This window comes from Parus major, chromosome 10 (assembly GCF_001522545.3).
Source record: "Parus major isolate Abel chromosome 10, Parus_major1.1, whole genome shotgun sequence".
Taxonomy (NCBI): Eukaryota; Metazoa; Chordata; class Aves; order Passeriformes; family Paridae; genus Parus; species Parus major.
This window is the reverse complement of record NC_031779.1, coordinates 12,570,840-12,587,017: the sequence shown is the minus strand read 5'-3', so window position 1 is coordinate 12,587,017 and position 16,178 is coordinate 12,570,840. Positions and strand designations below refer to the sequence as shown.

Here is a 16,178-nt window from a genome sequence, read left to right as displayed (position 1 = left end):
ATGCCTTATCCTAGAAACACCCACAAACCAATTCGCCAGGATTTCCAGAGGCAACATCATTGCCAATTTTACCATTTAGACCTTCCTTGGATCTCTGAGATCCAGATTTCTGGGAGGACCAGAATCAGAAACACTTTCTCCAACCTGACAGATATATTTGATTTCTCCAGTATGAGCTTGGTGAGGTGGTTCTGCATCTAGATGGAGAGAGGGTCACTCCCTCAGCAGCCCACCAGGCTGAAGGGGAGTTTTGTGTTTATTTGATCATCACGTGTTTAAAACATTTTCTCCCCAGCCACTTGAAACCCAATTTTGGGGGAAAAAATCTGCCTATGTCTCACTTGTATTTGTTTGTTTCTCCAACATTACTTACAAGTACACATCCTTTCTCTACATGTTATATATAAAAATATATATGTGTATGTATGGAGAGATATATAACATATATATTATAATCAGAGATTTGTTTTTACTTCATATATAATATGTGCAACCATATTATATGTGATATCTGTAAAAGAAAACTCTGTTCCAGACTTATTTCCCAGCTGGAAATTTGTAACAACGACTTTGCACATGTGTGCCTGCTCCCCCCTCCTCCAAGACTAGGGATGGCAGCACACAGCAGGTCTCCTGCATCTCAGAAGAGATCTTGGACACGCCAAGTTTTATTCCACACGGCAGAAGACAGCTGAAGGCTCATTATCCCCTGCTAAACATTCAGCTTTAGCTCTTGTGAGTGCTTCGCTCCCACCTCTGCAGTGTTCTTTCCACTTCATGGAGCCTGACGAATGAAGGAAAGCCTTTCCTTACGTGTTCAGCTGGAGCCCACTGGAATCAACATGAACTTCTGCTGCCACTGCTGTTGGGAAACCCAAAGGGCCTCTTGAGTTGTAAACACTCCTCAGGATACCTCGTTCTTCTTTATGCTCTCTATCTTCTAGGAACTCCAAGTGTGACTAATAAGCAATACTCAGCCAAATTCAGCTCCTCTATTCTTTCTCTAGGCTTATGACTCCCATTTTGTTCTGGAAAGTCTCAAAGTATTTACTAGTATCATAGAAACAAGAATTATCTTCATTTTGCAGTGAACAAAGAAATCCAAAGACTTCTGTGAGATTTAGAAGGGCAATCCAGAGTGAAAAATTCCTTCTCTCAGAGAAGAACTGCAAAACTGGAGTTAGAGGCTCTTCAGCCTCATTCTTCATGCTGAGGAATGATTTCACTACTCACCGTGATACAGATGTATTCTAGAGTAAAGATGACAATCTCCTTGCTCCAAAGCACACACAGATTTACCATCCAAGGTCAGAAAGGATTTTTTCCATCACTTAGGCACGTTACAGAAGATGTCAGCTTTTAGATGACGTATCAGACCTTGGCCACTGAGTCACTAGACAGCCACAGGGGGTACAACGCCCATCTGTTCTCTTGTGCCTGGGGATGCTGAGCAGCTGGGCCTCAGCTCCAAGAAAACAATATCCAACCAAATATACCCCAGTCAGAAGATGAGCACAGATCCTGGGGAGTCGCTGCTCTGCTCTGCTATTTCCACAACCAGCATGTTTATCCTCTTTGAATGCTTCCTCACTAACCCTGCCATCCACAAGAAGAGCATGGAGTGTTAGTCATCACTTACATTTCTCCTGAGTGTGAAAGACGCTGTCTCGCATGAGGATCTAACCAGTCATCATTTAACCCAACCTGCGTGGATGTGTTCCCATTTTCCTCCTTCGTCTTCCTCCTTGTTTCTGAGTTGAATGTATCTGAAATCTTTTCTGTTCTGAATGACCCTTCTGATTCCAAAGCTCTCTGATGGAGAGTCCACAGCTGGAAAAGATGTACCAGCTTCTTCCACCCTCATCACAAACAGAAGAGCACATAGTGGGGACAGGTCTGGAGAAAATGTCACTGCACTCCAGGATCCCTCACCAAGGAATAAGAACCCATAGCCAGCTCTAAGATCCTCAAAGAGAAAAAGTTGAGGGGCTCTGAACCACCTTTGAACCCATTCTGTTTTCTCTGCACTTTCTTCATCTTCACAAAGAAGAAATTTCATCTAAATTATGGTTAAGAGGAAACTATTAGTGAGGACAGACAACCAGGAACTCTGATTAGGAGATAGAGATTTATTTGAGGATGCTTCCATCACTTATGGAGGAATTCCACATTCTTCCTCATAGACCTTTAGCTGGTGGAGACACAGACACAAGTTTGCATGTTTGATGCACCAGGCAGAGGCAGCGGACCAGGAAGAATTACCACAGCCAGTGTGTTGGATACATCCTGCTGAGCTTTGTTCTGATATCTTCAGAGTGGTGCTCAACCATCAGAAAACAAATGTCTTCCTTGTAGGGTGGGTTGGGTCTCTTGCCTTCATTCTTCCGCTGCAGCAGTGGCAGTATGTTATGAAATACAACCCTCCCAAGTCCCCCCAAATCAACTGATGTTCCCTCCTAACCAAGCAAGGAAACAAGTTCTCCTGTTGGTGGAGTTGCCCCCCAGAGCCCTAATGGAAGCCCTTGATTTCTTGCAGACACCGATGTGTGCCACTCAAGCCCCTGTCTGAATGGAGCCACCTGCGTTGATGGCATCGACTCTTTCAAATGCTTTTGCCTTCCCAGCTACGGAGGGGACCTGTGTGAGATCGGTACGGCCTCCCTGGCTTCAGCTAATCCTACTAACTGCTGCACCACCTTGTTCCCACACTACCCCCCAAAAAACAGCTGATCCCCAGTGCTCCTGTCAGTGCTGCCCTCATCTCAGTGAGCTAACCTCTAACAGCAGCCTCAAAGAGGGAAAAGCTTTGAGGCTTTTGCGTATCTAATTTGATACGTTTGTTCCTCACAGCACCGTGTCCTCCCTCTAAGATTCTTAAGCAGGAGCTTCTGGTGTCTTCTTCAGCTTTCTCTTTTTTAAGTGTCTCTGGTCAAGCTCCACACAGATCATAACCATGTTGATGATAGAAGTTGCTGTCTCTTTGGGTCAAGGGTCTTTCTGTTCTTCTGTAACAGTAGGGAACTTTCTGAGTGCATCTTCACCCCAGGCAAACTTTTTCTGCTAGACTGGAATTTTGTGGAGGGATGCTTCAACTGAGCCATGAAAAATGATTGTGTTTCTCTTGGGGAAGATGCAGCTGAGAGAAGCGTCATTCACTCCAGGAATCTCCACTGATTTGACACAGCATGACATTTTTGTCATCCCCACAACGTGACTTCCTGTGGCAAAATCAGCAGGGAATGTATCTTTGAGAAAACGGGAAGCAACCTGTATTTCCATCAAAATTAGGTATTATGACCTGCACCAACACTTCTTGTTTCTACAAGCAAAAAAAAAAAAGAGTTTTTTCCTTAAAGCTGAAGGAAGTCTGAACTTTTATCAGCTTAGCTGAGGGGAAGCTCTCTTGCCCTGCTCAAACCAAGGAGAAATAAGGTTGCAGTATCTCCTTTTACACCTTGGCATAAGAAATGATAATATATGTTGGATTTTCTCCTTCCCTTTCTCCACATCTCTTTCTGCTTCCAATCTGAACATATGGAATAGACGATAAGGAGAAGGCTCAGGATCATTGGACCTTCTGGGCAGGAATTGTGCTTTCTTAACATCAGTTTTCCAATGCAACCTCATCAGTTCTCGATTTACCCACCCATGATACCTGTTGTTGAAGATCCTTGTAATCCAGCCTGAGACTTTCCACCCTGCTTATGATCTTGTTTCATCCAAGCCAGACTTAATTTTGTCTTTTCTCTGAATTATGGATTCTCATGCCTGGGAGATGCAAGAGGAAGCCCATGCCCCAAAACACATGTGGAATGTAAATCTTCATATTCCCATGAGGAAGACCATCCTTGCTGTTGGTTTCCAAGAACAACAGGACACTGTAGGTGAGGAATGCACACAGTTCCTTTTGACAGCATGGAAGTGTCCTTTCCAGGGAACAAGATTTTCATCATTCTTTTCCAAGAAAATTGCTGTCATATTCACCTGTAGGAAAAAATTATGTAGGAAAGCATGGCCTTTCTCCTAGAAAAAGGCCTGCTGAGATTCTTTATCATGTGCTGTCCCATCCCCAGTCTGTGATGACAAGGGGTGCTATTGAAGATGCTGGAAAGAAGTCTTAGTCTCAAAAGACAGAGTTCGCTGTTAACTTTCTGCAAGACATCTGCCTGCAAAACTCAAGGATCCTTAGAGCTTCACCTACTTTCAGATAACCCATTTAGTCTGTTGAAGAAGACAGGAAATGCTTTTAATGTTTCAAATAATGACCAACCACTCCAACATCTATGAAGCACCTGCAATGAACAGCTGGAAGAACACCAGAAAGGTGGATTAGGAGGAATTAGTGTTACTGAAAGTGACAGGGCTTTGACCTAGCAAGTTTAACAAACAAACTGAGTACAGAAAACCTTACTGAAAAGGGAGAGAGGCATGAGGGTTCATGGAAGCCCATCACTCTCAGAGCAGCAAGGGCCTGAGAAAGTATGGTAGATGAGGCATCTGAAAGGTTGAGATTAAACACATTTCATTTCCTTCAGTCACATGTAGCAGACAGATGTCTGGTGTTGCATTTCATGGGGAAGTACTCAAGGTCTTTTCTGGTGGTTTCTTCATTTTTCTCTACTTTGCCCCATCTGTGGTTTGTTTTTTTTTTTCCTTAATAATTGTGTTCAGTTCCTCAGTATTTCTCAGATGGTAAAAAATCTTCTGAAAAGCTGAGAAATGTTTGTACTTCTTTAGCAGCTTCCAAGCTTTTTTACTGAGATTTAATTCTCTCTCTCCACTATGGTAAGTTTCTGTCTCCATTTCTTTTCACCTATCTTGGTCGGTTTGTTTCTCCTCCAGTGCTCCAGAATCACACTAAGTGATGGAACCACCCAAACCTGATGGTCTCCTCTTTCATTTTCAACACATATGCATTGATTCTGGACATCTGGATGTGGGGTTTGGAGGATTTTTTCCAGAGCAAGAAACCACTGCAGGCCAGCACAAGTGGGAAGAGAGGTGTTCTTGCTTGGTTGGTTCCTCAAAAGCAGACTTCAGGAACTTTACACAGGGGTTGAATTTCTCAGGAAGAAGTCTGTATCATTCAAGCTTTCTAGTAGTACTGGTTGTGTCACTGCAGACACAGAGCCTTCCACATAGGCTGCCCTCTCTGTGTGTCTTGGATGCCTTCTGACAATTTTCCCAAGGAATTTTTATGGGCAACTGTGTCAGAATGTGCTTTTTAGTGAAAGTGACCATGTGTTGTCCCATGCCATGGGAGCATGAGCTGCTAAGAGGTGAATTGAAAGCTTTCAGACATGAGCACCAACTCCTTTTCATCCCTCCTCTGTGTGTTTCAGACTTGGAAAACTGTGAGGAAGGCTGGACCAAGTTCCAGGGACACTGCTACAAGCACTTTGAAGAGAGGGAGACTTGGATGGATGCAGAGACCAGATGCCGACAACATCAAGCCCACCTGAGCAGTATCATCACCCCAGAGGAACAAGAATTTGTGAACAGTGAGTGCTGAGGGCAGCCTAAGACTGGGCATGGGTCCAACCACTGGACTCTGACTCTACAGGCAGATTTATCCAAAGTGGTGTAAAAACCTCAATTTGCCCCACTGGTGCTCATATGAATCCTAACAAAGCCTCATCCTTGTATGGATGCACCCATGCTCGTGGCAGGTTGAGTGGGGAGGGAGCTCCCCACAAACATGATATAAGGAAAAATGGCATCAGGGAATTCTGACTGGGAGGTAGCTGAAGGCTACCAGGGCTCCAGAGGCTCCAGGGACAGCTGAGAAGGCAAAGAAATGCTTGCAGCAATGTGTAGGACAGCCATGACTCTTTTCTCCCCCTTCTGCTCTTCCAGGTCATGCACAGGACTACCAGTGGATCGGCCTCAGTGACAGAGCTGTGGAGAACGACTTCCGCTGGTCTGACGGGCACTCCCTGGTGAGCCTGGAGCCCAGAGCACGAGCAGGCACCAGCTTTTGGGGGCCAGTGGAAAGGGCCCCAGGGCTCACATGTAGAGTGCTTGGGTTGGGCATTGAGTGGAGGCAATCCTAAACTTTGTGGGCTCATGGTTTTTCCAAGCCTCTAGAAAAGCTGGTTGGGTCTCAGGCACCCTCACAACAGCAATATTCGGTGCAGGGGCAGTGCTGGCAACCCACGGGCTCTGCTGGAGAGAGGTGTGAGGGAGGTGGCAGTGAGGATGAAGGAGGGAGTAGGAGAGACCAGGGCCTCATTAGATGAAGGACTGTCCTCTCTCTGCAGCAATACGAGAACTGGCGGCCCAACCAACCTGATAACTTCTTTTCTGCGGGCGAGGACTGCGTTGTGATGATCTGGCACGAGAAAGGCGAATGGAACGACGTTCCCTGCAACTATCATCTCCCTTTCACCTGCAAGAAAGGAACAGGTCAGCAGCCTGTGCCATACTGGCAAGGATGGGGGACTCAGTAGGTGGCTGTGGGTCTGGAGCAGAGTGCCAGGGCCCAGGAATGTGAGTTTTGTTACTGCAACGAGTTATCAAAGAGATAGAAGGAATTAGAAACTGAAGTTGGCCAAGGCTCTGGGAGAAAGTTTCACAAGGACTTGAAAATAAATAGGACAAGCCATTAAGGTTCAACATCCCCAGGCAGAGTCATACCCTGGCTGCAGCATCACTCCCACACAGCAGCTCTGTGGCCTCCCACAGACACAGGCAGCTGTTGTGACGCTCAGCTCTCACAGCCTCTCCAGGAGGCAAGAGTGCAGCACTGAGGCAGACCCTTGCTTAATTTCAAATCACAGAATTTCCATATCCCCCTGCCCCTAAGCTCTGGGGACAGAGGCAATCTCAAAGGAAGTTAAGGTGTTATTCACAGAGTGATGAGGCTGTGCACGCCCAGCCTGCCCTGGGTGTGAGCTGCCTGCTCAGCCAGGCGGGTGTTCTCTCACTCACTCCCCACATCTCTGCCCATCTCCCACAGTGGCCTGCGGGGACCCCCCTGCGGTGGAGAATGCCAGGACCTTCGGTCGGAAGAAGGAGCGCTATGAAATAAACTCCATGGTGCGGTACCAGTGCAACCAAGGCTACATCCAGCGCCACGTGCCCACCATCCGGTGCCAGCCCAACGGGCAGTGGGAGGAGCCACGGATATCCTGCCTCAACCGTATGTCTTGGTGCCTTTACCTTTGCTTAGGGCTGTTGCCTCCCTGCAGCTGGAAGGAGCTGGGAATGCAGGGCATCATCTCAGGGTGAAGGATAGCTCTGAACCGGGCAGAGGGCAACACCATGGTTCCCTTCACTTCTTGGAAATTTCCCTTGTCATGGGAGCTGACATGGGGAAGGTGTGTACCATGAAGCCTGGCTTGTAGGACTGCTCTGGAGATCCACAAAGGCAGAGTAGGGCCAGCTCCAGAGTCAGGAAGGGGCAGCAAGGAGGTTACCAATGGCCCAGGCTACTCAGAGAAAGAAAAATAATGGCTTCTGAAAGGGTGAGTTTTGGCACAGACTGCATCAACAGAGAGAATAGGATGGGAGAGCAATGGGGCCCTCAAGCCCTTCCTCAGTGTCCCTCTGCCCCAGGAGCAGTCAGGAGTCCTTCAGCAGATACAAGCCAAGGCACAGGGCTGGGTTCCTCACTCCTGTCAGGCCTCCAGCTGATGGCAGTCAGCCTTCTTTCACTGATGTCCCAGCCCACTCCCAGGCCTGCCTACACCCCTGTCCCATCCCTGATTGCCTGCAGCTTCCCAAGAATTTTGTTGGCCTCAGACAAATCACATCTGTCCAGTGGCCTCCTTGCCAGGTTCTGGTCTGGCTGGGCAATTCCAGATAAAGCAGATCAAGCAATGGTCCCACAGCCAGGGAAAGCCGATAAGGGCTTAAGGGTCAAACCTCTGCCCCAGGGAGGAGATGAAAGGAGGATGTGTCCAAGGGTGGGTGGCTCCCTGGTGCAAGATGCTGATTCCTTTGGCACTGCTGTGGGTCTGGAGAGCTGCAGGCTGCTCCTGGCATGGACCGCCAGTGATAAGAGACCAGGTCTGCTCCCAACCAGCTTTTGCTGCTTCCACCAAAACCCTCCTGCAGTTGTCACACCAGAGTACGCCAGCTTCCAGGGAGACTGGCAGCAAAGATCAGGCAGAAACCTTGTCCCCTCCAGCCAGACGGGGCTGTTTCCCCTCCTGTGCCCTGAGCACATCCCACTGCTATTGCATATCGGGGCTGCGGATTTAGGGATTGATAGGGCAGTGGGTGAGATGGGGAAGAGTTGCCACCCTGGCTGGGCACAGGGAAGGGATGGGACAAGCAGCCATGGAGATGATGCTCCTGGCCAGGCTCTCGCCGAGCCCCGGGCACCTTCTCCCCTGGGTGCAGCAGGGCTCGGGCAGGGCGAGAGAAGGGCCGATTGTGCGGTGCGGGCGGGCTGGCGCCGGGGCACACGCGGCCGGCCCCGGGCAGCGCTGCCTGCGGCTGCCCGTGTTTTTCCAGGCAGCCAGGGGCCGGGGCGGCCAGCGTGGGACAAGCAGCTTCTCTGTCCCGGCTCCTGCCAACAAGGTGCCTTTTCTTCTCCTCCACAGCCTCCAGCTACCAGCGCAGGCTATACAAGAGGAGCCCCAGGAGCCGGTCGAAACCCAGCGGCAGCGCCGTGCACAGACCCACCCATTAGAGCGGGGCGAGAGAGCGAGGGGAACGAGAGAAAAGAGAGATTTTTAACGGAACAGTTATATTAACAGAGTCGATTTCTTCTTCTTCTTGTTGCTTTTTTGTCATATAAGGAAAAAAAAAATATATTAAAGACAAACCCACCTTTGTGTATATATATAAAAAAAATTGTTTTTCCAAGCACCAAAGCAAAACGAATTAGATCTCAGCATTTTTACTAACCGTCCGGTTCCAATTATCTTTGTGCCTTTGGGGACAGGGAGGGGGGTGGGTTTGCAAAGGGCAGGGGGTTAAGTTAAATAATAAAGATGATTATTTTTTCCTGATTTTATCCACGAACAATGTAATTATTTCTGTTATTTAATCTCCAGGGTGAACAGCACCTTTTGGGGTTTTGTTTTATTTTTTTTTTTTTTCCCAGAATCCTTCTACTGCTGCAGCACGTCAGGACGGGTGGGGAGGGCCGGGGGGATGAGGTGGAAGGAGCTGTGGGAGGAGGGAGGAGAGGGGATGCTGAGACCCAGGATCCAGGTGCTGGGGGCTGTGGCCCCTCTCTGCTTCCCCACTGCCCCCTCTGCGGTGCAGCGCCCGTCCCAGGACAACGTGCTCTTGCCAGGGGACCGTGCGGGGCACCAGCGTTCCCTGCACCTATTTATATTTTTGAACATATCCTATTTTGAAAGAATGATAAATAATAAAGAAAGCTAAATCGGAATGGGCACTTTGTCAGTGTTGGTTTTTTAGGGAAGAGGGATGTCTGGTGGGCTGGGAGGGGAGAGGTCTCCCATGGCAAGGCAAAAAGCAAGGAAGGGGAACCCAAAGAGGGTGCTCCAAGCTACGCAGGAATGGCTCAGCCCTAAGCAGGACCTAAGGGACTACGGAGGTGGGAAGGGTGTCTCAAGCCCTCGCTGAAGAAGGACCCTGGAGTAGGATACTGCCCTCCCTGATCAGCTCTCAGTTTGGGAGGGGATTAACCCACATACCTAAAACCCATCTAAAACCCATGACCAGCAGGAACTGCTTCACCTTCCAGCTTTCAGTCCTGAAACCCAGGGGGTTAATTAACACTCACTAATGAGGGAACACAAGGCCCTTGCAGGAGCTGAGCTGAGCCAGCACTAATGAGACAATGCTCAGCCAAGGATGATACAGCCAGGGATCCCCAAATCCTTTCTCCATAGCAGACCTTTCTCTTGTCTTGGGTCAGAGATGGGGACACAGACATGTCACTCCAGGGCTTTCTCCACCATTTTATTAGGACATGTCCAGAAAAACACATCTTTTCATAGCCAACGCTCAAAGAAGAAGGCACCAGAGTTCAAATGGAGTTCAGGCAAGGGGCACATGGAGATAAGGCACTTGTGCTCTGGCAGGGACAGGCACAGTGGCATCCTTCAGCAGGACATGGATGGAGCTGGAAGAGGGGCCAGGGTGCAGTGGAGATGCCCGCTCTCTGCTCTGGCCAAATCCAGCCTTGCCTCGCTCCCTCATGGCCTTGCCTCATGAACTCGGAGGCAGGACCAGCCTGGATGGGCAGGTGGGTGTCAGTGACAATCTGCCACCGCAGGAAGGAGCCACCCCCCATGGGGTGGCAGGGCCAAGTGGGGTGGCAGCAGTGGCCCATGGGCGTCATCCTTGCACACATCCCACAACAGGGACTGTCCCACACTGCCCAGCTGGCAGCCACCCCAAGCAGCTGCAGGTGCCAGCTGCTGAGCAAGATGTGGAAAATATAAAGAAAGGAAACGAAACAAAACAAAACAAAAAGAAACCTCCCCCCATCCCACCTCCCCCCAGTCACCCCCAAAACAGCCCTTGGAAATGCCCAACACTGGGCACTGGCAGGCTGGAAACATCCTTCGTCCAAGAAGGATCCCTCCCGGCTCTTTATCTCTCTCTGTAGCAGAAGACTCCAAACCTGCCCTTGCTGGGGAAGCCGAAGCTGCGGACACCGGGCTCGGCGGGGCCACAATTGGCCCGGGGCGTGACAATGGGGTAGCGGACACTGCCATCTGCCAGCCAGCCCGCATTGCATCGGTCCAGCCCCAGGAACTTCCAGGCGGAGTACAGCTGCCCCACCCGGGCGATTTCGGCCCCTGCATCCTGGCAGCTCTGCTTGGCCTCCTCCAGCGTCATCCCAGCCGGGCGGTCCAGGTAGAAAACCTCTCCTAGGAGGGAGAGCAGAGTGTGAGATGGGAGCATCAGTGCCGAGCAACATCCCGAGCATCCCCCTCTGGAGCATCGCTGCCTGGAACAACCCCACCCAAGCCAAGTACTGTGCCCTAAGAGGCACTGCACCTTCCCCAGCGTCCCAGCTCCCGTCCCTGGCCCAGAACCCACCTTTGAGGGCGGAGGAGAAGCAGAAGGCATCGAAGCGGTGGAGGTGCCGGTGGCGCGGGCCGTAGCTGCGGATGCCCGGGGCGAGGTGCACTCCCCCGCAGGGTTTGCGGGGCAGGCGGATGGGGTACTGCACCGTGCCATCGGCGAGCCAGCCTGCGTTGCACCAGTCCAGCCCCTCGCTCCACGCCTGGAAGAGCTGGTTAAAGTTGGCGAGGATGGCACCTTGGTCCTGGCACACTTGCTCGGCTTCGTGGAAGTTGAGCCTGTACTGCCCGCGGGGAGGCTGGTAGGGGAACACGATTCCTGGAGGCAGATGGGACACTCAGCTGGCTCCGTGGGCAACCCACCCTACCCGAGCCCAGCCCCAGCAGGAGCCACAGGGGTCCCTGACCCGTGTCAAATTCAGGCTCTGGGACAGGGACCACCTCAGCGTGGCGGAGACAAGGCTCAGGCATGCAGGGATGGGGCCGCTCCGGACATGCAGGCGCCAGCAGCGAGTTGCCAGCGACATCTGGTGGCACAGGGACACACGGGCTCGGTCCTGGGGACACAAGGACCCCCTCACGGGGACAGCACCTGCATATACAGGGATGCACAGACTATAATGGGGACACTGGGACCACGACCGCAGGGTTGTATAGACCACGGTCCTGGGAACACACAGACAGTGGTCCCAGGGAGGCATGGACCACCCCTGAGGGGATGGAGGGATCATTGTCATGGAGATGCACAGGCTTCAGGAACAGGGGTACAAGGGTCAGTATCATGGGGACAAATCTGCCATGATCCCAGGGCACAAATGGATCACCAGCATGGGGATGAATGAACCTCTGTCGTGGGGATGGATGAACGACAGAACCACGGGCATCACCACTTTGGGCACAGGCACAAGGACTGGTACAGACAAGACACTGTGGGAGGCAGGGTCCAGGGACTGAGGGGGTGGGGCAGGGACAAGGAATGGGGACATTTCCACAGCTCTGAGCTCAAAAGCAATGTCAGGGCTGAGTCAGGTCCCTCATGACAAATGAGCAAGAGAGGTTGGACCAGTCACCAAGGATCATCACAAGATGCACTGGGATATTCAGAGCTGGGAGGGGAGGGGACAGGTCCGTGTAATGCAGCACAGTGGGAAGATGGGTGGGTAAAGGCAGGAAATGCTGCAGCCATGGGATCACTCCCAACTCTGCAACAGCACCCCTGGTGTCCCAGCTGGGCAGACAGCTCCGGGCTCACTCACTCCTGGGACCACAGAGCCAGACAGCCCCAAGCCACTGCCCCATCACACCAAGCATCCCAGCCCCTTTCTGCCATGATCAAGCTCCCCAACCCCCCGCCTTGCTATGTCCCCAAAGGAGGAGGTACCACAGGAGGGCCAGGCTCACTGGCTTGGCACAGAGGATCGTGTGGTCCCCAGCATGCCCCCACCTTGCAGCCGGAGGTCCACAACATCACTCTCGTCCTCCAGCCCATCGATCACTTCACAGCGGTATTTGCCATCGTCCTTCAAGCGCACATCGCTGATGACCAGCGAGGCCTCGTGCTGGCTGGCCTGATGGATGTGAGCACGGCCCTTGAAGTCCCCAAAGGCCATGTAGGTCTTGCCAATGGCCACCATCACATCCTGCTCTTTGGTGTAGTCGTCCCGCAGCTTGGACCACTTGATGCGGATTTTGCGCTTAGGTCCCAGGTCAGGCTCGTAGTGGTAGTGGCAAGGCAGGGTGACATTGGCACCATTGTAGCTGTACACAGGGTCTTTGGAGGTTTCCACCACAAGTCTAGCTCCGTTGAAGTAATCCACTGGGGGGAAGAAGGAAGGTGTGATGGGCAGGTCAGGATCCAGGGCTGGGTAGTATCCCCAAATGTTCCCTTCAGACACCACCTTTTTTACCATGAACATCCCCCATGTATCTCTGGAGCATTCCCATTTGATCCTCTGGGCCCCAAATCCCACCAAGTGATGAAGTTTCCCCAGAGGCAGGGGGAAACTTCAGCCTCCTGCAACAACCTGCCAGCCCCCATTGTCCCCGATTTACCTTTGTCCTCCTCGTGGCCATTGTCATTCATGATGTGATTGTAGTAGAAGCCGTTGTAGAAGGGGTGGTAGGAGCCACTGGCCAGGCGCAGCAGGGTGGCCTTCAGGAGGAGTGGGAGCAGCAGCATGGCTGGGAAGTAAGGCCGAACCCTGAGCCTGGGCTGCAGAGGGGGAAAGGGCTGCTGTGACACCTCCAAAAAGCCAGGAGAAAGCCAGCACTGCCTGGCAGTGGGGCCAAGCAGACTCCATTCCAGGGGTGCAAGGAGAGGGGTGGGATGAGCCAGCAGAGCAGCTCGCCTACCCACAGGGAAGGGTGCAGGCAAACTGAGCCGTGCCCCCAGACCAGCCCCAGCCGGTGCTCCTAGTCCCCTCCATCCTCATCCTCCCGCCTGGCTCACACCAACACAGCACCACATCCACCTCTGCTGCCCATTGTGGGGGTGCCCATTGAGGGGAGCACCTGGCCCGAGACCAAGTTGGGGACGGGGCAGCTGGAGAAATGGGATCCCAGGGTGTCCTTTGAACAGGGAGTACTGGGAAAACCTACATAGGTGTGCAGGGGAGAGAAGTGGCTGAGCACCGCTGTAAAGCAGCAAGCTCGGTTTACAGAGGCAGCCGAGCGTGCAACCCGACCAAAGAGGGAGGGAGAGAGCTCGGGCTGCCTCCGCTGCCCCGGCTCCGGACAAAGCCCGGCAGCACTCGCCGTCCTGGCCAAGGACCCAGTGCTGCTGCTCTGCACCGCAGACATGGCTTGCACCGACCCCATGCAACACGTTTGGCTGCCAAAGCACGTCTGATGGGTGGGCGGGGTGACCTGGCTGCCCCACGGCACCAGAAATGTGCACTGCCCCGAGCTCTGAGGGCCAGGACACCCAAGGGTGCCGTGTATGGGGCTCAGCCAGGGTGCTACCAGCAGAATTGGCTACTTGTGAGCACTCCCGGAGCCGGCAGAGGGGGCCCGGCACCCGGTAAACCTCCGGCAGACCCCTTCGACACCGGGGGGGTTCTGACATCTCTGCCCGGCTCAGAAAAGGCTCACGAGTGCCTGCAAACACACCCCGGGCCAGGGGGCTGTGTGAGAGCAGATGCTCAGCCCGGAGCGGTCCAATACGGGGTACAGTGGTGTTCTCCAGGGTCCGGGGCGTGAAACCGGCTGCTCTCACCGCAGGTTGCTCAATCCCAGACTCTCCTCTGCGGTCAGTGCCTCTGCTCACCACGGGCTGCAGCCACACTTGCCAGCCACCGGGGCCAGCAGAGCCGGTGCCCGAGGGTGCAGGATGCAGCCGCAGCAGTGCCAGCACCGCGGTGCCAGTGTCCGCGACACTGCTGCCACCGGAGCCGCGGGGACACCGCCACGTGCTGCCCACGAGCCACAGGGTGGGCTCGAGGCACGGCAGCTCCACACCTCGGTCTGCAGGGCACCAGCCCTGGTCCTCCCGCACCCCGGTGCCTGGTGATCCCCCGGAACACAGCGTTGCAGTGATGTGCGGTGTACCCGGTGTTCTGGACCGCAGTGCGGTGAGCATCGTGCTGCGGTGCCCAGCACAGTGATGTCTGCCACCTATCACAGTGATGCCCGGCTCCCTCCATGGCAATGCCATCCCCCCCTGCCCTTCGCGGCAAGCAGGGTGCCCATCGCCCCGGGGTGCCAGCCCTCCCCAGTCCCGGCACTGGTGCCGAGCCCTACTCACGCTGGTTGGGGACAGGCTGCAGGCAGGCGTGCAGGCAGGCTGCAGGCAGATGCACTGTGTTTAGGGCTCTTGCAGGGCTGAGAGGAAGCAGCTCCAGGGCCTGCCTCTTAAAGGGAAACACACGCCTTTCCCAACCCCCTGCTTGCAGCCCGGAGCTGGGGTGGGTGCCCCCGGCCCCCCGCCTGCCCACCATGCCTGGGTGATGGCCTCACCGTGCGTCCACACTGCCCACACGCTGTTCACACACCTTATCTGCGGTGTGCCAGCTGCCTGCACTGCCCCCGACTTGGAAGGGACAGCAGTGGGGAGAAACGTGCCCTGTTGGGGCTGGTGGGATCCTGTGATGTTCCAGGCAAAGCCCCGGTGAACCCACAGAGCCAGGGAAGAAGAGACATGCCTTATCCCACATCCCACTGGAGGGGGCTGCCCACGGTCCCCAGACAAAGGTGGTGTCCAACCCAGACGTGGCAGGAACACCACAGGCACAAGCAGCTCGGGATGGGTGGGCTGTGGCACGAAGTGGTCTGTGCCCAGGATGTGCAGGCAGTGCCTGCCAGCTCTGGAATTCAGGAGAGACAGCTGAGCTGCAGCGTTCAGCCTCTTCAGGGTCTGCTTGGGGCTGTGGGGACAAAGCAGAGGCACAGAAACCAGGGCAAAAACTCTGGGGTGCCCAGTTACACCCATCTAACGGGGCATCATGCCTAAACTTGGGCTCTGCCCTCCATGCCAGCTCGCACTGGCACACAGACATGCAGCCCCAGCTCCGAGAGGATCGAGTCCTCGGGAAGGGCAGCACGGCGGCGACACCGCCAGGGGATGCCGGTCAGGGGATAGACAGAAGGGACAAACAGAGGAACCACGATGCGGCGTGTGTCCTGACCCATCGACCCGCTGTCCCAGTCCAGTGCGCTGCTTCACCCCCCGCTTTGTTGTTTTATGGCAAGGAAATGAGGCTTGGGGGCCCCGGCCCGGCTCTTGCCGCCGTGCAGGATGGCTTCAAGCCGGAAAGAAAACAATCCGTGTAAAAATAAACGGCCCGAGGCTGGCTGCGGGGTGAAGGGGGCCAGGAGCCCTTCCCGACAGCGGCCAGCACGGAGCGCTCGGGGTGCGATCCTGTCTGCCCGTCGCCGCCACGCTGATAGCGAGCAGCCAGCAAGGAAACGGCGTTATCTGCCGCCAGCGCCGGCACGACAGCCCCAGCGGGGATGCCTGTGGGACCCGGGCTCTGGAGGCACTGCTCTTCCTTGTTCTCCTTTTCTCTGCACACCCTCCAGCCCTGCCAGCCCTCCCCGAGGAGGGACGCGGCGGAGCCGGGCTGCCCGGGACACGGGAGTGTGACGGCCGGGCACGCCGCCTGCTCGCCCGCCCGGAGCAGCCTGTCCCCACAATGCAGGGACAATTACATCTTCCGGCATGGGGCCACTGCACTGCCTGCGTCCTGGCCGAGGGTCCCTGCTACCGCCAGCCCTGCCACTTGG

At 54.0% G+C, this 16,178-nt stretch overlaps 2 protein-coding genes across 2 annotated transcripts in view; one reads left to right on the top strand and one right to left on the bottom strand.

Annotated features, from left to right (window-relative positions):
* Positions 1-9,346, top strand: part of ACAN (aggrecan) — a 46,932-nt gene extending 37,586 nt beyond the window's left edge. Inside the window, exons 13-18 of the mRNA XM_033516980.1 lie at positions 2,537-2,650; positions 5,343-5,501; positions 5,857-5,939; positions 6,261-6,405; positions 6,959-7,141; positions 8,550-9,346. Coding sequence (XP_033372871.1) covers positions 2,537-2,650; positions 5,343-5,501; positions 5,857-5,939; positions 6,261-6,405; positions 6,959-7,141; positions 8,550-8,638 — 773 coding nt within the window. The 3' untranslated portion in view covers positions 8,639-9,346. The remainder of the gene's footprint in view (positions 1-2,536; positions 2,651-5,342; positions 5,502-5,856; positions 5,940-6,260; positions 6,406-6,958; positions 7,142-8,549) is intronic.
* A 512-nt stretch (positions 9,347-9,858) lies between these two features.
* Positions 9,859-14,801, bottom strand: HAPLN3 (hyaluronan and proteoglycan link protein 3). The gene is made up of 5 exons (XM_019007965.2): positions 14,701-14,801; positions 13,011-13,170; positions 12,403-12,774; positions 10,975-11,277; positions 9,859-10,802 (listed from the first exon to the last, which is right to left on the bottom strand). Exons 2-5 carry the CDS (start codon positions 13,135-13,137, stop codon positions 10,522-10,524), a joined length of 1,083 nt encoding a protein of 360 aa, XP_018863510.1. The 5' UTR covers positions 13,138-13,170; positions 14,701-14,801; the 3' UTR covers positions 9,859-10,521.
* Positions 14,802-16,178: the final 1,377 nt, after the last annotated feature.

Excerpts from the sequence above, each read along its gene's own strand:
- HAPLN3 (XM_019007965.2), bottom strand. The coding sequence starts at position 13,137 with ATGCTGCTGCTCCCACTCCTCCTGAAGGCCACCCTGCTGCGCCTGGCC. Across the intron at positions 12,775-13,010 it reads TGGCCACGAGGAGGACAAAG|TGGATTACTTCAACGGAGCT; the intron begins GTAAATCGGGGA and ends TCTTCCCCCCAG. Across the intron at positions 11,278-12,402 it reads TGTGGACCTCCGGCTGCAAG|GAATCGTGTTCCCCTACCAG; the intron begins GTGGGGGCATGC and ends ATCTGCCTCCAG.